General features: G+C 32.9%; 2 protein-coding genes across 2 annotated transcripts; one reads left to right on the top strand and one right to left on the bottom strand.

Moving 5' to 3' along the window:
- Positions 1–1536: 1536 nt before the first annotated feature.
- Positions 1537–11613, bottom strand: LOC148606127 (isochorismatase domain-containing protein 2-like). The gene is made up of 5 exons (XM_088543769.1): positions 11456–11613; positions 7979–8026; positions 6999–7160; positions 5228–5344; positions 1537–1890 (listed from the first exon to the last, which is right to left on the bottom strand). Exons 1-5 carry the CDS (start codon positions 11579–11581, stop codon positions 1747–1749), a joined length of 597 nt encoding a protein of 198 aa, XP_088399895.1. The 5' UTR covers positions 11582–11613; the 3' UTR covers positions 1537–1746.
- LOC148606126 (protein N-terminal glutamine amidohydrolase-like) lies at positions 11595–24877 on the top strand. Its single transcript, XM_088543768.1, has 6 exons — positions 11595–11911; positions 14448–14547; positions 15237–15290; positions 17284–17432; positions 18400–18524; positions 22896–24877. The coding sequence occupies exons 1-6, from the start codon at positions 11838–11840 to the stop codon at positions 23003–23005; spliced, it is 612 nt and encodes a 203-aa protein (XP_088399894.1). The 5' UTR covers positions 11595–11837; the 3' UTR covers positions 23006–24877.
- Positions 24878–25155: the final 278 nt, after the last annotated feature.

Genomic DNA, 25155 nt, shown 5'->3' with positions numbered 1-25155 from the left:
ACTTCCAGTGACCAGTACTGCACCGCAAGTCTTGCTAACCAACATGCCATTCTTAGGATCGTGAGTTGACATATGTATAATCATGCTGATATATGCAGGTCCTCTGCAGGTTAAAGTTAAGGTAAAGTCAAGAGAAACCATTGAATATTGTGAAATTAGCATAGAAGCCTATGGGAAGTGGAATTAGTGGTTTCTAGCCTCAATTTTTCTTGAAATTGTCACAAATCCGTATCCCACATTGATAATTCCCTAGACACCAGCCAAAATCGAAATCTCTCATCGCCATCGACAATTCACTATTCCAAACCTATATCCTTCACCTCAATTGATTATTCCCTGAACACCATCACAATACATATCCACAGCTCCATTGATGATCACAAAATAATATCCTTCACCTATATCGATCATTCCCTAGACCCCATTTGAAATCAACATTGATATCCCTCACCTCTGTCGATTATCCTCTAGACAACATCCCAAATCAATACCACTCATCCCTTTGTTATTCCCAAGCCAAAACCCTTATTTCATTTTGCTTATTGCATTCGATCATTCCATTCTCATGAAACTTTTTTTCAAACCTACATCTCTAATCTCCATCGATCATTCCATAGACACCATCGTAAAAACAGACTCCGCCACCATGGATCCTCCCTGCCTCAATCAATCACCAAAACACCATAAAAAAATCAACAGTCCTTTTCTACTTCAATTATTCTCTAGAAACCATAAAAAATCCATATCCCTCACCTTCATTTTAAAGTTTATTCAGCTTTTAATATTTCGTTGTCAATTGAGTTATCAACTGATAACTCTTCAAACCATTACAGTGAACATTTCGTTGAAAATCTGCTGTCGTTTTTTAAAGAAACCCAAACCAGGAAAATTGGCAGTCACAATATACAATAGAATGGGAAATTAATCTCATTTACAGACTATATATAGCTATGGCCTACATGTGTGAAAATAACAAAATAAAACATTTATAGCTTACTTTGAACAATATAATGAGGAAGACTTGAGGTCCTTGTGCATACTACAGCTTTTTATATGATGTTCAAATGGTTGTCCCCTAGCTTATGTAATCTAATAATTTGAACAACATGAGCATGAACATTTTGTGGTTTTGTCATTGCATGTTCGTTATACTGAAGGTGTCGTTCCATAATGAATTTCAAATTTAAAATAATGTATCCCCTAAACCTAATTATGATTACATTTTGTCATGTCAACTACACATGATGCCTAACAAACCTAAAAATTACCTCAAAATATTTTACGTAAGCATTGGACAATTATCACCAGCCATCACATGTCTTTTTATATGATACTTAACTGTTGAATATAATTTTATAAAAATCCATGAAGGAGATAAAGAGGGCTCAAGCTTACAAAATATGTGGACTGACAAATTCACAAACAAACCAACGGACAGAATGATTCCAATATATCTCTTTAACTTTTAAAATTAAAAATAATGATATTGTGTGTGCAATAATCAATAAATTTACTATATGAAAATAAATTGCTGTATGCAGAGACAATAAAGATACACTTTATTCATTTCATTCTTGCTTTTCTATCTTGTAAAAGCTATATATATATATATATAAATACATCAAAAGTTATGAGTCAGGATATTACAAATTCTTGTCAACTAGTTGCTTCAATGGGGTCAGTGTTGTGGCCTTGGCCTTTGACCTCTACATTTTACAGTTAACACCATAGTGTTTTGTTTTGTGTCTACAATTTGACGAGCCCAGTATCAGGGGCACTCTTCATGATTAGACCCTGTATAGCTTTAAACTGTGGATGGTCTTTATCCCCTATCAGCTGTAATAAAACAGCTTCACTTGTTGTTACTGCTGCTCCCATCTGGCGAAATCTCTGGAAATATAAAGTAGAATAATTAAATTGGATTTGTAATATTCCTAATGTTTGTATATATCTCTTTCTGCTTTCAGTCCATTGGTCTGCAGTTTGAAATTAAAAGCAATCTTATCGAAAACTTTTTTTTTTAATTAGAACTGGAAACCATTAGAAATAAACCTGTATCACAGACATCAAATGTCTCGCTTGTGACACATGGACGCTATTATTAACAACTTGATCGATGGTGACATTTCATAACTTTATTTATCATAGACAGTTTATTATATCAATACAACTATTTGACAACATCGAAGAATCTACATTGTTTATTCTTCAGATATAGTTTATTGTTTGCATATATGGAACTGTGACGAACTGATGTTTCAGTAATGTGAAATTTCGAAGTCATTAGACTGTGACTGTAGGAAAAACACATTAATGAGATATAGGCCAGAAAAGTAGTGATGCTAATGCTACAACACACCAAATACAATTAGAACAGGTATATCATGTTAAATGACCATATCAAACAGAAAACTTGACATTAAAATCTTAACACAAAATTTCTAGGTAAATAAATGGTGACTGCAGAGGCATATGCATGAAATGGATAAAGAACTGAGAAAAAGTGATGTTAATGAAAATGCATACCAAATATAACCAACTTTTTATGTGGCTCATATTCAACAGACCTAATAAGAATACGTAAAATAAAAATCTTAACTTGAAAATTGAAATTTAAAACTCAACAAAATGTGACCTGAACTGATACAGAATTGTCATTGATAGATGCTAATGCAACAGCATACAGTCCTTGAACCGATCCGTGCAACAATTTGACGGATCAATGACCATTGACTGATTGATCACTGACGGATCGATGACCAATGACCGATCTGATTGCAATTTTGTTATGTAAAATGACGTAAGATGTGTTTGAAATAAAATAAATGTAAAATAAAAGTATAAATTGATGTTTAAATCTATTGCATTATGTAAATATGTGTAAAATTGACAAAGAAAACAATAAAAACCCTAAATTACAGTGACCACTCTGTGGACACGAGATGCAATCACTAGTTTAATGGATCGGTTTAACGGATCGATGAATGACCGGAAACTGATTGGTGATCGATGACCGATCACGATTTTTATAGCATGGATCGCAGGTATTGTACCTAATATGATTGACCTAGCATAACTGGTATTAATCTGACAACATTCCACACAGGAACGACAATAATAGTAGAGGCTCTAAAAAGTCTGAATCAGTCACCAAGGCAATTTTAAATTATGTGATCGAGCATACAGTATCTGAACTGAAAATTTGCTTACTTTCTGTGCAACTGAAATTGTAATCGGTCATTGATAAAATTTGCTTACTTTCTGTGCAACTGAAATTGTAATCGGTCATTGATCACGGAATGGTTTCTGATCATTTGTTAATCCTTCAAACAGATCCATTAAACTGGTGATTACATCAGGTGACCACTAAGCAGTCTATATATTTTACAGATTCCTTTGCTTCATTTGTCAATTTTAACCCATATTTATATAATACATGATTAAAACATCAATTAATTACTGTTACTTTACATCTGTTTTGTTTTCAAAAAGAAAAGAATATATGGATTTGATATCTTAAAATTAAGGAAAAGTCAATATGGTAGTCTATTGGATTTGTTCCAGTAGAAATTCTTAAATTTACATAAACCAATCATCTGTCATTTTATATAACAAAACTGCAATCAGATCAGTCACCGGTTATCGATCCGTCTTCGATGAATCAGTCAGCGGACATCAGTCCATCAAATAGTTGCATGGATCAGTTCAGGGACTGTATCATTTGATTTTTTTTAAAACAAACCAGTAAAAAATGTGAGCATACTCACTAACTTGATACCCCACTTCCCAACTGAATAACATACACCTTATATTATAATCTCAGTATCGATTTGACCATGCATTATTTCTGTTAAGGTTTGTTATAATTAGTCAAGGGGTATTTATATAGTTGAGCAAAATTTGAAAAGCTTACAGATGACAGGTAAAGGACACAAGTGATGGCAGCAGCTCACTTAGACCTTTGAGCTAAATATAATAATGTGTCCAATTTTAGAACAGATTATACACTCACATAATCCCTGGTTATCATTTCTGACCATTAAATAAGAAATGGGCTGGAATTCTAAAAATCAGGATTTTTTTCATGTAAGTTTCTCGTATTAAGGTACTATAACACACAAATCTTCCATTTCTTGTAACTAAAATAATGTTTCTTCTCTGAAACTAGTGTGGCTATGGATTTAGAACATATCTATACTTCTAATTACCAAAATTAAGCTAGCAAATATCTGGTAAGGATAAAAAAAACTAGACAAAGGGATGCCCTGCACTCCATTTTAACACAGCTATTGCATAATGTTTGGTTGTCAAAATTCATTTATGAGAAGATTGTTGTGTCCGTGAGACACATTTGATGCCCCAACATGTATTTTTTGACTTATATAAAAGTCAATGTACTGTATACTTACAAGCTTTAATTCTTTAGAATGGCAACAATTTTATGATCAGAGAAAGAAGCTGAAAATGTTCTGATTAGATAGTATTGTTCTACAGGAACAAACACTAAATATAATGTTGATCCACTCTTGTGTGTAGGATCTTCCACTCATTGCTTATAACCTTAATGATTATTCAAAATTATTTACTATTTATCTTAAATACTGTAAAAGAAGACATCCATAATAGAGATGTACCTATACACTCAAAATGGTGACGAAAAAAATGTCAAAAATTGAAAGAAATCAAAACCCTGATAATATGCATATCTTCAAGCCATATATAATCTTTCTGCAAAGTATCAACTTTCTAACCTAAATACTGTAGGAGGAGTGAAGCAGAATAACTTTATACTCTGAATGGGACGGACCGACAGGGGTAAAACAATATGCCCAAAACTGAACGTTGTGGGGGCATAAAAATAAAAATAAAATAAGTGAAACCTGATTTTTTTAGGGGGAGGGGGGTGGTAAACATTCCCATACATATTAACCCTTCCACACTAAGGGGAGACTCTCACAAAATCAATGAAATCTTTGGAATCTCCGTCTTTTAATAAACATTACAGATTTTTTGTTAAAATTTATATACTTTCTGTGAAAAGTACTAAATAATTGAATTTTTACATCAAAAATTTGCTATTACGTAAAAATCTCCCACATGAGACAGTATTAATGAGAGAATCTGCTAAATGAACCGTTGCAAAGGTCAACAGCTATGTCTAATCCTTTCTGATCTCCTGTAAACCAGCCACTAGTAAATACATGTATATAGAACAGCTGAACTGTACCTCTAAGGCAAACAATCTATCTGTCTGTGATCGTGAAGAACATGCATCAGCTACAATGTGTACTTCATAATTTCTGCTAAGTAGGTCTATTACTGTCTGTTGAATACATACATGTGTCTAAAAATAGAACATTGTTTTATAATAAATGTCTAAAACTAGAACACCATCATAACATGTACACCTGCAGTCTCTACACTAAACATTTTTTAAGTCACAGGCCATTGAAGCCTGTATTTACAGAATATTACAGGCCAAAAGAAACTTTTAAAGCTCAAATTTTTCAATAAAAAATGGTTACAAAATTCCTTGTACTAATGGGACCACATTACATTGTAGTGTTAAACATTTTATTCTGTTTGTTTTTTTTTTTCCAAGTAAAAAAATGGCGAGCAAAAATAAATTTTATGCAAACAAAAGTTGGAACTATTAGAATGAAGTAACACCTTACTTTTGTCACAAGCTAGTCTGACCTCCATTGTTCAATGTTTTAAAGGCCAAGAATTGATTCTACATGTCTGGGCATTGATCTACTGCTTAAATTTGATGACTGCATGTGCAACATACTTACAGTGTAAATTGGATTCTCATAATTACTTATCATATTTCTTCATGAAAATGATCAAACATTCTTAACAAATTTCATCAAAATCCTATAAGAAGAGATTTAGAGGGATTTCACCAAACGCTTAGGGAGTTTTTGGCGTCATAATAATCTTAGACAATTATACATGATTATAGGCATGGCCTGAAAATACAGGGAAAAAAGATGTACATGTACAGAAATTAAATGCAGTACAACTGTATTCAAAACCTTTTATTTGTATAAGAAGACAATGACAGCTGGACAAAATCTTGTAAAACCCTCTATTTGATTATCCTTCCTTGTACATCTAAAATAAGATGCCTAGCCTACCTTTCTTTAAATTTATATCAAAATTCATCGGGCTTTGATAAGGAGCTTTCAAGGAGTACACTTACAAAACATGAAAAATTCTGCATTTGGATTTTATCCCCTAATTCTTTCGTAAATATCTATATAAAAATACATAATAGGTCTTTTTTTATATTAAACTTCACAAACATATGTTGAGAAGTTTAGGAGGAACTGCACTTCCAGATGTCAACATACAATAAGTTGAGAAGTTTAAGAGGAACTGCACTTCCAGGTGTATACATACAATAAGTTGCAATGTTTAGGAGGATCTGCACTTTGAAATGTCAACATACAATATGTTGAGAGGTTTAGGAGGAACTGCACTTCCAGATGTGAACATACAATAAGTTGCTCTTAAATTGGACCAAATTTACATTGCACTTCAGAAATAAATCATGGAAACTACACTTTATTGTTGTTTTACTACCGGCTGGCCATTTATGTTGCACTGTTCTATTCCAAGCCATAGTGATGGGTTAAATAATGACATACGTGGACAGCCCATGAGAAAACAATGATAAAATGGAGTTTCTGTAATTTGTTTCGATTCTTAGACTAGTTTCGTCATATATTTGAGAAGACACAGTCTATGAGTTGTAAACAATATTGGTCATGTGTTTATCACTTTTTTACCATGGCTGTGGTCAAAACAGCTTTGAAGGACATCATATTAGAATCTTACAGTAAATATTATTTAGTAAATTCTGTTCCAGGCATGTCAAGTTTTACATATTTTGAAGCTGATATTAGTGGCATTTGTATTTTGACTTTTTTTAAAACTTTTGCTAGATCTCAGGCATTGGAATCTTGAAAGCTCAGCCGCCATGCTATTCTTACCTCTATTCCAAATAAAACAATATGTTGTACATCATTTGAACACAGACATTCCAGTTGCTTTTCAACATCAGGGATAACCATACTGAATTTAGTCTTAGCAAACTTTCCAACTGCATGCTCTACATTCAATTCTTCAACAGTACTCCCTAAACCTTTTGGATACTGAAAAATAATTGAGTGTGATTAAAAGCAATTTTGATGAATTTATATCAATTCAAAACTATCATAATTTGAATGAATTTAGTGTCTGCATATAAAGACTAAATTGACAAACTCACCAAAAACCAATACTAATGTTTATGTATAATATGGCATAAAATTGCAATGGCTGCCATTAAATCTTTAGAACTAAAAATATAACCAAATAAATTCTCAATAAAAGTCACCCATTCTACAGAGGTTAGTCTTAGGTTAGCATGGCTTAAGGGGTTAAGTAAGTTGGATAAGAAAAGGCAAAGAAAACTTCCTAACCCTTCCCCCAACCTTGCCATGACAGCATGACTAACCTTCTTAGAAGGGGTAAGTCTTATATTTTTTTTTGTGTTTATTTTCTTAAACCCAAAATAATTCCATATTCAAATAAAACCTTGTTTCAAGCACTTGTATTTCTATGGTTCTTCATTTCTGTAACTAGAAAGGCTAAGGAGTTCTGATTGGATTGTTACTGTGAAAGTACTTTAATTGGTGGATACCAATTTTCGTGGACAAGAGAAGAAACACAAGTTCTTGGATTCTAAAATTCGTGGTTTTAAGGTTCAGTATACACATCAATGGGATTCTCCTTTTCATTGGGAAATAAATTTCGTGGTTTGGCCTACAGACAAAAACCACGAAAATTGGTACCCCACGAACAATAGTACTTTCACAGTAATTACCTGTTGTGTAACTAGAAAGGCTGAGGAGATCTGATTGGATCATTAATTACCTATTCTGTATCTAGAAAGGCAGAGGAGTTCCGATTTGATGGTTTATTTAATTACCTGTTCTGTAACTACCAGAGGAATGTTTAAAATCTTTGATGCCTGAACCTGGAGAAAAAAAAAAAATTCAAAAACAATTAAGTTTAAGACATACCATTAAACCATCAATTTAATATAGTCACTAAACTGCTTTAGCAACTATTACTTGAAAGCTGATTCCTAACATATTTTTCTTGTGTGTGCATGCAATCAGTAGAATTAGATAATAACCAAGTTTATTGCTAAAAACAGTGCAAACACATAAACAAAAACTTTAAGTAGCACTCCAGCTAAGAATCATGCAAAATGTGATTCATGGGTAAAAAGCCTACATATTTTTATTTTTGATATTTTGTTTGAATTGCCATAGTAAACAGAAATAAACATTCAAATTTTTTCATATAACCTGTGTTCTTAGGAGATAAAAATTATATAGAATGCACTGTATATTTCAAAATTAAGAGAGATAACTCTGTAAATGACACTCAAATGCAATAAAATCTACTGGATTTTCAATGCTGATTATCTCCTAAGAGCAGGCAGATTTGAAAGAATATTTTACACATTTCATAGTATAGACCCATAAAACAACTCAATTACAAAAATAAAAATATGTAGCCTTTTTTGGGGTGTATCACATTTTTCAGTTTTTGCATCATTCTTACAAAGACAGCTACTTAATAGGATCTTATTTTCATTAACATGTTGTCAACTGTCAGTATATCCACAATAGTGAACAGTAGTAATTAAAGATATTGGTCATTCAGCAACATGTGAAAAGAATATGTCATTTTACTACATATTGTAAATGTTTAACTAATTTCCCCTATTTTTGCAGTAGACAGGAAAGTGCAAAAAAGAGTACCAGCGAAATGGATTTCTTAACACTATATATCACTTATCATTTTTTTTATACCACAAAAATATATACCCTTGAATATGTTCATTTAACCCGCAAAAAATATATACCCTTGAATACGTTCATTTAACATAATGCATGGAAATATGTTAACAGTATTCAATCATCAAAACTCTAGTGGCCTTGACCTATTAAAAATTCGCACAAAATAAATCCCAAGGAATCCTACTTCAAAAAGTGCTCTGGAAGGATTAGCAGACCCAGCATCTAGCAAGACACCCACTGTGCTGAGCATTAGTAAAAGATCACGTCTGATGAAACCTGTAATCTTGTAAAAGAACTTCAAATATGACACTTTGATCTATGGGCAACATATTTGTGTCCAAAAAAGTTTTTGCATAAATTGTCAAGTCTTATACCTGTGCTAGAAAATCAATAAAATGGCCAAAACTACTCATTAGCACATGACCAAAAAGTATGTTTTCAACAGAAAAATTTCCTCTTCTGTATAAGACTCACATGGGTAAGTCAAGAATGTCAAAACCCCCTAAGCTAAGTAGAAGTTTGCTGATTCCTTTTGATATGCTGTGCTGGAGGTTATTTTGAGTTTTGACCACCAGCAATGAATCTCAAAAGGGATTAGAAAATTGCCAATCTATAGTAATTCATTATGTAATGGCCGAAAATCTGCATACACAGATTCTGAATATGTTTTTAAAATATTCAATTATGTAAAATAATAAAGGCAGTGGTACATGTAACTAGAAGTGCTGAGCATAAGCTAACATAGAGAATACCCCCTACTACAAATTAATGTAAAAATACAACTCTTAATTCAATTATCTCCCTTCTGCTTCAAATTCCTTTATGGGCAACCTTCCTAAAAATGTCATCAAATTCCCTTGAACAGTTTAGGAGGAGTTGCACTTAAGTTAGATTTCCTCCCTTTAGAGTCCTCCCACAGTACAGAACCTGCACTGGTCTGTGCAACAAAAATTATGATCGTTCATTGATCATTCATCGATCCATCAAACTGATCCATTAAACCTCTGATCATGTCATTTGACCACAGAATGGTCATTATATTTTACAGGTCCTGTTGATTTATCTGTCAATTTTACACATATGAACATAATGAGACAGGGTTCTAAATACGTTTAAAAGTAGGTGAAAGGAAAATAAAAGTAGGTGGCACCATTGAGGGCCTTAGGCCCGAACCTAGCAACAAAGGCGCGAGGGGGAAGAGCCTGAGGGGGGGTATCCTCTGGAAAATTTAGAAAATGTAGAGTTCAGGAGGTGGCATCTGGGCTGTTCTGAGCAGGTTTCGATCACTTATTCTTGATTAAAATATTCCCATTTTCTGGAGCTCATTTTGCTCAAATTTGAAAATTCATGTTATTTTTTTTTTGGAGTGAAGCAAAAGTGTTCCGCCTGATCACACCTATAAGATAACGTAAAGTCATCGAAAGATGTTGTTATTTGTTTATACACAACATCTATCACTATTTTAGTAAAATAAGATGATATTTTTCTGTACTTGCACTATGACATGCTTTGGTCAATGATGGCCGGAAATGATGAATTGATTCGAAAACTTCCCATGTACGGAATCTGTGATATGGAATCAGTACTGTATTTGAAAAAAAAGTAACACATCCATTAGAAAAGTGTTGAATTAACCATGATTAAAGTTTGTTTATATTCAGATTATTGGTACTGCGGATCATGACAAAAAATGATTTTATCAAAGAAACTAATCTGCATTACAATAAACACCACGATCAAAGGTTTCTGAAGCAATTTTTTAGGTATGAAACGTGAAATAACCAAACATTTTTATTTTAATTTAACATTTTTTAGCAACAAAATAGACAGCACTAATGTCAAAGTAGACGGTGAAATCGCTGGTTGCCGGCACTTATCGAGGAACCCTGATGAGGTAGACTTAAACATCAATAAATACTTTTATTTTACATTTATTTTATTTTTATCAGACTCATTTTCACATAACAAAACTGTGATCAGATCAGTTACCTGTCATTGGTTATCGATCTGTCAGTGATAACTGATCCTTCAAATCATTGCGCGGATCTGTTAAGGGACTGTAATTATATTCCTTCTAGAACATCTACATATGATGCCCAACCATACCATAAAGTTTTGTCATAATCCTATGAGCAGTTTGGGAGGAGTTGGACAAACCCGGGTTTTAGCATGTAAAACCCTTCAGTAGGGTTATCTCCCTTTAGGGTCTTCAGGGAGTGACTATAATCCGTCACTAATTTCTATATATGATGCCCAAACTTCCAATGAAATTTTATCAAAACCCCTTCAGCGGTTTAGGAGGAGTATGTGGAAAGATGGATGCCAGATGGCAGGCATACAGTACTTGAACCAATCCCTGCAATTTAATTATATTTGCGATTGGTCATCTTCAATCACTTACCAATTTCCAATCAGTCACTGATAATTCAAACTAACCTGTTAACCTATGAACAGATCATATGACCACTGAGCTTTAAATATATATTTTACAGATTTCATTGCTTCATAAGTGTGGAAAAAAAAAACAAAACAAAAAACAACATAAAACAGTAATTTAGTGGCGGATTTAGAAAGTGTCATGTTATCTCACGCACAAGTCTAGATGCAACTTCTGTTATCTCTGGAAAAAAATTGATCGCATTTCGAAATCTTTCTTGCATATCACACAAAAAGAAAACAGTTTTGTCGGCAGAAATGTTTCCCAACCTCCTGGCCGCCATTTTGCTACTTCGTACAAGTCACATGATCAAACAACATCTAACTACCTTAACTCATTCATAATTAAAGACTCGTACTTTCATGTTTCGCAGGCTATTAAAATAAACTTCATTGATAAAAGCTATTCAGTTGATGCAACAGCCGGCGGTATTTGTTGATTTGAAGATAGTTTATTTCTACTAAAACTGCACTAGAAGTCACATCTGGTTATCAGACAAACTTGCTGAGAAAAAGAAAGTAGATGGTGAAAATGAAAGTATGGCTAACGCCATAGCTGTTTTGAATCCACTGAATTTAAGACCAGAGGAATGCGTATACACTAAATGTTATTGGTAACAATACTTGTATTATACTTTATATTGTGTAAAACTCGTGGAGGGCCCCTTCACAGACACAGTGAATAAGACTGTAGTAAACTTCAAAAAGGGATTAACTCGTCTTAGTAGGGCTTCGGTCATAGTAAAGTTAAAGTCATAAAGACACCAGATAATTGTAATTTACCGAATAAAAAGAATGTTGCAATTATCGATTGATTTGTATAATCTCAAAGAACCTTACAATTGAATTATCAGAGACCTATGCAAACTAGAACAAAGTTTTAAGTCCTTTTAGATATATTTATAAGGCTTTTAATTGTTGGATGTTTTAGATTAAGATGTTTATATATTTGTTTGTTTGTTTGTTTGTTGGGGTTTAACACCCGAGCAGCAATATTTCAGCTATATTCAGACAATGAACTTGAAGTGGATGATAAAATGAACATGAAATGATGATGAAATGAAAAATGGGACGGGACACAAGGACAATGGGGTCAAGAAATTTTGATTGCCATTGGAAATAGGGAGAGGTGGGTAGGGTCAGGCAATTTAGCCTCCTGTGGCTGGAGCCTTATAGTTCCTATTTCGGAAGAATACCACAGTAGGGTTTTTTAACGTGCGAAGAACGTGGTGTCTTTCCCAACACAGTGCACCACTATGGTTTGTGGTCAGGTTTTCCGTATTATAGGCTGACAACCCCAGCGTGTAACACGCCAGGGGTACCCCATTCCACCACCTGGGGCACACAACCCAGTTGCTCTGTGGGCAGAGTGCCCTAGCCCCCTGGCTAGGGTTATGAGCACTATTTAGTCGCCTTTTACGACAAGCTTAGTGCTGCTGCAGGCCTATTCTTTTGACACCTGGACCTGCACAGGTAAGTTGTTTATATGCCCAACACTTGTTGTGCATGTAAATATCCCAATATATAATATTATACTTATTACAAAAATCACACATTTCTAATGGAAAAATATTATGTTTTTTCAGTCTATCCCTTTTAAGCTCCTAATGATTGGTTAGTCACAATATATATATATATATATATATATATATATATATATCACCCTCATCAGATATATCTCCCGCTTCACCAGAAGTGCCTTTCCTTGTCCGTACGTATAGCCTTTTCATTTTCTTTTAAGATTAGAAAAATTAATAGTGGAATGGATTCCAGTATTTATTTTTCTGATTAGTGTTCATTTTTGTTATTTTGCTATTGTTTATTTATTGAAATGTTGAAATACTTGTAAATTTCAATCCAGTTTGACATTCACTATATTTGAAGTATTGCAACAATTACTCTTGAGTTTTCTTAAAGTTTATATGTATGTGTAATGAAATAAAAAAGATATTCAGTTTAATATAACACATATTGCCTGCAGCAGAAGGTGATACACTGAGTAACATACTAAGAAAATATATCATCCTTGACTACATCTCGGGTGACATATCAACCTTGTGTGTTACTTCGGCGTATCACCCTTTTCTGCAGGCAACATACTCTCCAAAACTTAGTTCTTATGTTGTACAGGACAGGAAAGTAGTTGGCAATTACTTAATTTTATGTACAGGGGCTTGCTCACACTATCAAATATGCAGCCCCACTAGTAAGTATATAACTTATATAAGGGTTATCCCATATTTGGGGGTGCTATGCTTCAACTCTTTCTTTTTTTCAAATAAAATTGAATATATCACTATTTACTGCTCAGCAATCACTTGACAAATGATGAATTTGATGAATAAATACAGGTTTTACCATCAAACACTTCTAATTAAATCAACACAATGATTTGAACATTCATACTTTCTTAAATGAGAAAGGTTTATTTGCAGATCTATTGTTTTATGTTTGATTGTACTAAACCTTATAAATGTTTGAAATGGCACTAAAATGACATGTACAAAAACCAGAAACATTTCTGATATACCTAATTAACAATTCACAACATGGTTTTCATAAGAAAGAAACCCAGAGTTATATTAACAGTGAGTTGTGTCCCCATTAGTAAGCCCTTATTTTTTCACTACTGCTACCCAGGTCACAGGGTATATATGAAAGTGTTTTCTTTTTTTGTCATATTTATAACTAAAAAAAAAAAAAAAAAAAAAAAAAAAATGAATAATTGGATAATTGAGAAATAGAGAAATATAATCTTTAAGTATTTAATCATGCTAATATTGAGCATGCATGTATTGCTATATAAAATAATTTGTTTTTATATCAGAGGGCTGTAAGGAATAAATTAACTTTTTTTTGGATTCAAAGAGTGGGGCATGTAACATCTCCCTCTTATGATATTTAACCTCATTATGCATTAAATCAAACCCCTCTAGGGGGTCAAAATGTAGATGGGGTTAAATTGAAATAATGCAGGTCAATACTTCATACTATATATTGACCCCAGGGTTAAGATGTTGAATTTCACACATGTCACAGGGGTTAAAACATATAACACCGGGACACCTTTCCCCAAGGATCTGTGCCTTATACCATAGATTAACTTTTTACATTTCTTAATTTGAAACAAGTGTATGTTTATTCTTACAGTGAGGAGAATGTGTGGAAGCTTTGTCAGTATGTCAAGGATCATCAACCAACAGAAGTTAACAAATGTTACTGTGTCTTCATATCAAATACTGACAGAACTGTAAGTTAGTGTCTTCATATCAAATACTGACAGAACTGTAAGTTACTGTGTCTTCATATCAAATAGACAAATACTGACAGAAATGTAAGTTACTGTCTCTTCATATCAAATAGACAAATACTGACAGAAATGTAAGTTACTGTCTCTTCATATCAAACACTGACAGAACTGAAAGTTACTGTGTCTTCGCATTTGCATTTGTGTTGGATATTCACAAGGTATCATTAGAAAACTATCATTGATGTTATAAAAAGCCCAGAATATGAATTTAAAAAAAATAGATGTAAAAATATTTTTAGTTCAACATAATATTGAGCTATTTCTCTTTGCAAAGGTGTAAATAGGAAAACTTATGGCTTCTGTATGTTGAAAGGTATGAAAAAAACATGTTTTCAAGGACTGAAGGGATTCACATATGAATGTTGTTTATTACAATATGTATGATTGTATAATAAAAGTAGGTATTTTTATGCTTTATGCAGTAATGCTTAAAAACAGTTGGTAAATTATACAAACTCAGCCTTTATATTCTGTCTAACAATATCATGAATATGTCCAGATTCTAGTCCTACATGTGACTGGATTAAGCAATTATTAATGTTTTGAGGTGTAAGAATAAGTCTTATGTTAGATTTTATGTTTTGTAATCTTTACTTGTTGCTTTGTAAGTTTACCAATCCTTGTTTCAGATACCACTATGGCAACAAAAGGCCAGTCAGAGAGATGATACCTTAGTTGTGTGGGTATGTATATTTGTATACCCTGCTACGGAAAGCGGCAAGGTATAATGTGATACCATCCAAAAATGTGTGCATTACTCTGTCCCTCCATTTGTCCCTTTTACCTATGGTTTTCAGATGATAACAAGATAATGGATTAATGAATTTAAAAAAAATGCATTGTTGCTAATGACCAAAAATTACAGGTTATATATACACTGATATATATAAAGTCAATTTCAGCAAAATCCAAAATGTAGTTTTCAAGTTAGGCCTTTTTAAACATTTTGCCATCCCCTTTTTTTCACTATTATGTGGCAGAGTATCACATAACTTTTGCAAAATATTTGCTTAAAAAGATCAAATTTAGGAAAAAAATTGCAGTTCTCCAATGCTAATTTTGTTATTTTCATAGGAGTTTGTCAAATCTTAACTGCTTTGGGCTCTTATCAAAGAGGTACTAGAAATTATAGCAATAATTTTTTATCAAGTTGATGCACTAAAAAAATTACAAAAATGATCCAAATAGTGTCCAATTTCAGCACATTTGATAGAAAATTTGCAGATTTGCCAAATTTGGGACGTCATGTATTTTCAATTGTTTAAAGATGATATGCATACATATGTGGATGAACATGCAAAATCATTCATTTGATGTTCTAATTATATATAAACAAAAGATAAAAACTCTCTGCACCCAGTTTCAAATTTCCAGCCATGCAGGGGGCCAAATGTGGACTTATCTTTTGTTGTCCTTTGTGGTTAAAGGAGATGTTCTTTTGAAAAGTAAATATTGTCAGAGAGAAAAGAGAACTGTGAATGTTTGTATAATGAAGTGTTGCCTACGGTTGTTTACACAGGTCAAATGATTTGATTACTTTACTTCTATTTTTCACATTAATTTATCGATTAACTTTCTAAACCACACATCTTATAGTCTCTTCATAACAGTTTCCTTTTTACCCTGTTTAAATCAAACACTTTCCTTAACTGAACAAAATCTTTAGCCCAATATGGGTAAGGATAGGACAGATTTCAATATTCATGTTTAGTTTAAATTTTATGCTTACTAGACTACATATATTTTTGTACATGCAGTAGACTGTCTCTAAAATATGTATGCTGATTAGAAATCATTCTCTGAGTTTAAAATATGATAAATTTTCATTGGATGCATTCAGCATGTTGAGAAAAGGTGAGAATCAGAGAGAGAGACTGAATTATTATAGTGACTGAATGTCAGCTACATTGGTCTGAAATATGAATGACTTACAAATACTATGTTAGAAGTGACATGTTTCTGAAATGGTGTATATATACAGTTAGGAAATAATTGTTAGAGTTTTGAATGCAGATGCAGAGAGTGTTAGTCTGTCCTATTTCCATTGATGGAAAGATCAGCTATACACGCTCCTTGAGACATTTATGTTTCCTTCACATAGGATCACTAAACGCACGCTAAACACATGCTAAATGCTCACCAAACACATGATAAATGAATGCTTCCATGGTGCTATTAAATGCATGATAATAGAACGCTCCATGCGCGCATTTAAATGTTCAATAAACAGATACTGATAGAATGCATTACACACAATAGATGAACAATGAAAAATCCAATTTAAAAAAAGTCAATGCGGAAAGAAAAAATAAAAATAGATCTAATGAAAAAACAAAACAATAATAATAGCAAAAAAAAAAAACATAAATGTTGAATAAAGAAAAAAATGAATGTACAAAAATAAACGAACCCCTCTCTCTTGCTTTTAAGCAAATGCTATCATGCATTTAGCACGCATTTAAAGGAACATAAAATGATGTGCAAACACTTGTTAAAAACATCTCAAGGAGTGTTACAACATAGTAGTATATTTGTAAATAATGTTATTTGAATAAAAATTGCTATGTCCCTCATGGGCAAAGCCTAAAATTATATTAAAATTAACATATATTGAACAACAAACACAAAAGTTAGGTCTAATAAAGAAATAAGTGATTTTTTACCTCTATATTATAGGATTACCATGTGATATTTATATACAAACCAGGAGAAGTAGAAACTCAGGTTTATGATTTAGACACACTACTACCCTTCCCATCAGGGTTTCTCAGTTACGTTGTGAAAAGCATTCGTCCAAATGATGGCCTTCAACCATCATTTCATAGGTAAATATAATTATTTGATGTAAATTGATGATATGTAAAAGCAAATTAGAATTATACAACAATTTTTTCGAATCACACACATGAATTCAAGTCCATTTGTATTTGTGATAATGATAATTTAAGGCTTTGAATGTGTTATCCCATAGACAAAAAGAGGGTTGCTTCCATTAAGAGTATAATGTAGGCCTTTATAACATGTAGTCATATCAACATCTTTATAATGAGGGTAATCTTAATTCAGGGGCCTTGCTGGTGTGTCGACTCCTTAATAAAGAGAGTCTTCTTAATTCAAGGGCTTTGCTGGTGTATCGCCTCGTGTATGGTGAGGGTTGCCTTAATTCAGGGGCCTTGCTGGTGTATCGTCTCCTTTATGAAGAGGGTTGCCTTAATTCAGGGATCTTGCTGGTGTATCGACTCCTGCATAAAGAGAGTTTCCTTAATTCAGTTCATTGATTGATTATTGGGGTTTAACACCCAAGCAGTAATATTTCAGCTATATTCAGGTGATGAACATGAAATGGATGATAATATGAAAATGAAATGATGATAATGATGAAATGAAAAATAGGGATAGGACACAAGGATAATATGGTCAACAAATTTTGATTGCCACGACAAAAAGGGGAGAGGTGGGTAGGGTCGGGCAATTTAGCTTCCTGTGGCGGAGCGCAAAGGTTCCTACTCCTATTGAATACCATAGCAGGGTTCTTTAACTTGCGAGGGACATGGCATCTTTTTCCCAACATGGTGCACCATTATTGTTTGCGGTCAGGTCATTATAGCCTGACAACCCCAGCATGTAACATGCTGGGGGTACCCCAATCTTAAGTGTGACTTTCATTTTGTTTTGTTTTTTCTACTCACATGTTCTCAATGAACACAAAAAAAGAAGTATCTAAACAATTTCAGAGATCAACACTTTATGATTGATGTGCCTCTGTGAATAATTTTGTTGAATGTATTTTAGGTCATTCCGTGTTATTCCAGCAGCTTTATATTTACTGAAGTTTGCATCTGATAGATCTCATATGTTGGATGAGCATAAAAAATACATGTCTTCCCCACCATCTTATCCTTGTATACAGACTGATGGTAAGAATTGATTATACAGTGAAAATTGTCTAAACTGAATCACTATATTTATTTTAAATGGATGTTCAGTTTACCAAGGTTAAAGATACATTTCAGTTTATATGTAGGACTTTAAAATGTTTGGCTAAGACAGGTTTTGGGTTTATTTAGTGTTTTATTTAGTGTTTTACTTTCTGTTCTGGTGACCTTTTAAGAATCCTCAGATGTTTGCCATTGAATAATGCTTTCAGAATTATAAAAGATCAAATTTGGTTGGCTGATTAGAAAGGTAATCAGAATCAGAAGTAATATGAAGATCCTATACGTAGTAACTGAATGAAACAATTTATAGGTCTTATTTTAATCAGATTATGTTTGGTTTAGACAGGTTCTATTTTGAAGTTTAGTTTTTTGAAAGGATTTATATCAATTTATGCATACCAACTTTTTAGCTCACCTGGCCATCGCTTGGCATCTGTCGTCATCGTTGTTGTCATTGTCGTTGTAAACAATTTCTTCAAACATCTTCTCCTCTTAAACTACTGAATGGATTTGGAAAAAACGTAAGATGATTGTTTGTTAGAGTATCTTGCACAAAATGGCTGTTTGGAGTTTTGATCTGATAAAAACATGGCTGCTGTTACTTAAAATAGAACATAGGGGTCAGACAGCAGATATTTTCATATATTAAAAAAAAACCTTAGATTTAACCAAATTTGCATAGGGTAAAAGTATTAAGCATGATGAGATCTATCTGTGGTCAAATTTTGGTGACAATCTGTTGACCATGTTGGAGTTATTGACATTTTTGTACATTTTCTGCTGTTTTTGATGTTATTACTTTCAAAAATCATCTCCTCAGAAACTACCAAACAGAATTCAATGAAAATTTGTATTTTTTGTTTTGTTATTAAGGATATGCTTGACAAAATGACCATTTGGATTTTTGATCAGTTAAATAACATGACCGCCAGTTCTAAAAATAGAACATGGGGCTAGACTGCAGATTTTTGCATATATCTCCAAATCCGTTACGTTTAACCAACTCTGACGTAGGGTAAAAGTATTCCACATGATGAGATCTATCTAAGGTCAAACTGTTTCTGAGGAGATGATTTTTTAAAGTTATAACACCAAAAACAGCAGAAAATGTACACACATGTCAATAACTCCAACATGGGTCAACAGATTTTCACCACAGTTTGACCATAGATAGATCTCATCATGTGGAATACTTTTACCCTATGTCAGAGTTAGTTATTACTTTCAAAAATCATCTCCTCAGAAACTACCCTCTAGAATTCAATGAGAGTTAGTAATTTTGTTTTTAGGGTATCCTAAACAAAATGAAATTTGGATTTTTGATCGGTTAAAAAACATGGCTGCTGTTACTTAAAATAGAACATAGGGTGAGATAGCAGATTTTTACATATATCTCCAAAACGGTTAGGTTTTAAGCCAGTATCTTTCAATTGCTGAAATGATCCTTATTTTTAGGCCTACAAAAGTCTCTCAGGGATTGTAGTTGTCAGTTGACTCCATGTAAGAGTTATTGCCCTTGAGAGGTGAAAAATGACAGTTTTCAGCCAATATCTTGAAAACTATGATAGATTGAAACTATCAATAGCTGGAATTATTCTTATTATAAGGTGTACAAAAGTCCTCAGGGATCAAAATATTAGACGACTCCAAGTAAGAGTTATTGCCCTTAAAAGGCAAACAATTATGTATTTAGCAGTTTTCAGCCAATATCTTGAAAACTATGAACGTTTTAGTTGATGAAATGATCCTTATGATAAGTCATACTATTATGTCTTCATGGAGTCAAAATTGTTGGAGTTATTGCCCTTGAAAGGCAAAAATTTAACCAGGAGAGCAATTCAGGTTCCTTGGAGCCTTGTGTTTTGTTTTGTTTTATTTTATTTTATTTTTTTTTGGGGGGGGGAGGGGGGGTAGGGATTACCAAAATCTATAAATTAAATTTTTAACGATACACTTTTATGTGGTTTCAGTTTTGTATATTGGTAATACAATGTATTGAATAGAGGTTTAACAGCTTCTGAATATTTGGTATGAATTAAAATATAACTGTATTGTATTTGAAGATATTGAGGTGTCAGTAGTGACTAATTAAGATCACTGATGAGGTATAAATGAGGGCAGTATTGAGCACGCTGTCAAATCTAGAATGACAAAGTCAAATCTTCAAAATACAGTTTCAGTGAAAGTACTATTGCATGTGGGGTACCAGTTTTCATGGTTTTCGTGGGTAGGTCAAACCACAAAATTTGGTTCCCAACAATTAGTAGATTCCCATTGATGTGTGTACTGAAAACTTCAAAACCACAAATTCAGTAATTCACAAACTTGTGTTCCTTTCCTGATCCACGAATATTGGTATCCAAGAATCAAAGTACTTTCATAGTATCTCAATTCTAATGCAACTGTCAATTCTGTGCAAATAATAATGCCATATCTTTATTCTATTCGATACTTAAAAATTTTGACACCCGGATAGTCATGGTGTTATGTAATGAAGTTCCAGTTTACAATAAATTTTTCATTAGAATAGAGTATAGAAATTAAAAAAAGACAATTTGTGGTTGTATAGTGGTATCATGATGTTATTGCCCTCAGTTAACACAGCTTGTCTTGTCAGTAATGAGAGTATAAGTGTATAGTGAGTTCATGCTGCCATCAAACTCAGTAAACACATCTGGTCTGGTCAATAATATGAGTATAAGTGTATAGTAAGTTCATGCTGCCATCAAACTCTGTAAGCACATCTGGTCTGGTCAATAATATGAGTATAAATGTATAGTGAGTTCATGCTGCCATCAAACTCAGTAAGCACATCTTGTCTGGTCAATAATATGAGTATAAGTGTATAGTGAAATCATGCTGCCATCAAACTCTGTAAGCACATCTGGTCTGGTCAATAATATGAGTATAAATGTATAGTGAGTTCATGCTGCCATCAAACTCTGTAAAGACGTCTGGTCTGGTCAATAATATGAGTATAAATGTATAGTGAGTTCATGCTGCCATCAAACTCAGTAAGCACGTCTGGTCTGGTCAATAATATGAGTATAAGTGTATAGTGAGTTCATGCTGCCATCAGACTCAGTAAACACATCTGGTCTGGTCAATAATATAAGTGTATAGATCTTTATGAAACTATACCACAACGTACCATACCACAAAAAGAAGTTGGGTATTGATTTTTGGAGTTGTAATGAAACGATTAAGGGATTAGGGGCCAAAAAGAGGCCAGAAACAAGATTGGGCATGATGTCTGGACATCAACATTATGCTCTTTGAAATTTAAGTACAATAGGGTCAAGGACTGTACTTGCATCAACTGTTCAGGGTTTGACATTTGTGGTTGTATCAAGCTGCGCCCTGTGAAGAATTTTATTGTCAGTATGGGACAAAGCAGATTTTCATTTGTCATTGATTATTTCAGTTTTTTTTTTTAATTAGTTATCTGGTACTTTGAACTATTTAAAAAGGGGGGTTAGAAATATCTCTGATTAAACATATCCATCTATTAAGGTAAAATATTTTAAACTAAAGAGAAGAAGAATATCAGAGTGTGCCAATTTTGATAGATAAATGACTGCATATTGACTGATTACAGATGAAATCAATAACCAATGACAGATGACCAATCTGATAGTAATTTTGTTATGCACAATAACAGAAGATATGAGTTAATAAAAATTTCATAATTTTTTTCTGAAACAATATTGTAATTTTGCTTTGAATTTAAACTATTTAAGAAAGAAAGTTGTTTTTTGATTAACTTCACTCATTAAAGAGAAAAAAAACATTGATATTTGTTGAAGAAAGGAAGATAACTCTTGTTATTTGACTAAAATTTGGTTGCTTTGTCAGGGAAATTTTAATTCATTATCTGAGGTATACCTTGTCAGTTTTAAAAAACAATCATACTATTTGACATGCATATGATGTATACATAACATTGGAACAAAACATTCAGTGGAATAAAATTTACGCTGTGTCATCAATACCATGGGATCTGCCTGGTTAACATGGACAGGTTCGTAAGAACAAGTTAAATTCATGTTTTGTATTTCATTTGAAATTGTAAGCAAGCCTACAAATCAACTAGATGAATTTATGTATAAATTTATTTTATTTTGTTAATATGCATAGTATGAAAAAAAAAACAAAAAACAGCCATTCTGTGAAAGACATGAACTTATCCTGCGTCCTGTGATGTAAAACAGAAAGAATAACCTGTCTTATGGATAGATTAGTAGGATCAATGACTGATCTGAAACTGATCAATCAATGATCAATGACTTATACCAAATTAGTAACACAGATCTGTTCAGGTACAGTAGCTAAATATTGTTTTTTTTTCAGAGTCAAAGAACAATATTCAGGACTTTATCAGCATGGACCAAAATAATGGATATGGATCTGTGAAATCTTTTCAAGAATTTGTTAACTTTTTTATAAACAAGAGTGATTAGATCGTTTGTATTTTGCTGTAATTTTAAACTGTTATTTATTTTAAATGTTTTTTTAGACAGTTTTAATGCATTGACCAATTTTTAGGTTTAATTTGTCTTAATTAAATATACTAATACAATCCATTCTGTAGATAATAGGAGAGGAAGATCCAACAATTATAAAGAGTGGAAGAATTCCTATTCAGAAATTTGGAAAACAGGGGGTTTTAAGATATCATTTGCTCTTATTTGGACAAGTCAACAAAGTTAACAATCAAAAGGAGGTGTTATTACTCTCCACTTTAAATCCAATACTCTGACCACTATACAGTCTGATAACATTATTTTTGGCTTTGTAAAGTTTAGAGAACTACTATCTGAACACCTTGATCTCTATTTCTATAAAATCCAAAGCAAGGCTCTGGAAATCTTTTCAGTCAATTAGATTTTTTTTCAGTCTTCATATTTGTATCAGTCATGATTTATATCCCTACAGAATGGCAGTCTGTCTGTCTGTCTGTCTGCCAGTTGATCCATATATCATGCAACAACTCAAACCTATTTTTAGGAATTTGCTTTGTATAATCTTTGTCTTAATAGAAGGCAGGTATATTAGTACTTCATTGGTATTTTGGGGGTTTGTTTTAAAATTATGGGACTTAAAACACCAAAAGGGGGTGAATTGGCATATGCTGAATCTAAACTATTCTTAACTGTTCATCAGTTACATTAGTAAGTACAGTTTGTAACTTTTTTTTGACAAATTAATAGCATTTTGCTGCAATTAAAACAGGCCTGGTGAATATTGTTCTTACATGTATCTTACTGAATTATGACTTTTGTCCTTCTTTATTTTAATGATGGTTCATATAATACATAATAACCCTCTGTATACACCAAACAAATATGGAGAGAAAACACATCAGGGGTAGAACTAGGATTTTATGTTAGTTAGGCATTAATAGAAAGCAAGACATGAAAATCTTTGGGGTTGAATATTTGAAAACTCTAGTTTTATGCCAGAAGAAAGTTTTCTCCCAGCCTTTTGGAGGAAGCCAGGGGAGGGTTAAATTACATAATGTTACACCAGGTTTTCTTCATATTAATCCATGTCTTAACATTAAATTCTTTTCTGAATAGAAGATTTCAATGTGATAACTGATGCGAAATATATTTTAGAAATTGGAACATATAAACTCTTTATGTTGCCTGTGATAATGAAGTAGCTTTCCAACTAGGAATCATGCAAAGGAGTGATTCATTTGTGTTGAAAAGAGGATGGAGCATTGAAAGTGCTTGTCTACATTTACATGTTTTGAATAGATGGAATTTATTGTTGTGAGGTCACATGATCACTCAGAGTTAGCAAGTGTACCTGCTTATAAACTACTCACTGGATATTGATCATATTTGCAGGAGAATATGGTATCCAAATTGCAACCAATTGTGTTCTAAGGTAAATATTTATTAGCGCTCCTCTCAAAAAGTGGCACGTGACCTTACCCACCATTCTGTCTGTCTTAACAAGTGATGTACAGGCTGTGGAAGGGGAAACACCGATTTTCAACATGTTCCTTTGATTGGGTCCATAAATTTATGAAAGGAAGGGCTTCAATCCAAGAAATCAGAAAGATGGGGTCCCAAGATAGACTATATAGAGTGGTCTAGGGCGCTGGACTTTATAGCCTAAAAGACGGGGTCCCAAGCTTTAATTTACTCATTTGTGCCCATATTTTGTTTTACAAATTACAACTAATAAAAATTTAAAAAATACAGGACCCTTGGTTCAAACGAACCACTTAATTTACATTATACATGATCCTTGAAAAGACTGCTACTTTCGTGTAATATTTTGCTGTTTTTTTTTAATAAAAATATGCAAACGTTTTGTAACATTGTTTTGTATCTACTGATGTTTTACGGGTAACACCCAGATCTATCTTGCGTGAAGTTTTATAGACGGATATGTTCCTATTCTATGCGATTGTCCATGTGAAGACTAATGACCCGTTGCACTTTGAACATCTCTCTAAATACTTTCTGTATGATATTGCAGCATCAAAAATCAGAATTACGGTTATCACAGATTTAAGTACTTCTCCGTCTAAGAATCGGGCAGAATGTGTATTAGGTGTTGTACGTGGAAGCACAAACACAGATATTTCATGCAT

The sequence above is a fragment of the Perna viridis genome, chromosome 9, assembly GCF_037379345.1.
Source record: "Perna viridis isolate PV_CMFRI_1.1 ecotype Kerala chromosome 9, ASM3737934v1, whole genome shotgun sequence".
Taxonomy (NCBI): domain Eukaryota; kingdom Metazoa; phylum Mollusca; class Bivalvia; order Mytilida; family Mytilidae; genus Perna; species Perna viridis.
Note: the sequence above shows the minus strand (reverse complement) of the source record. Positions and strands in the feature narration are given on the sequence as shown.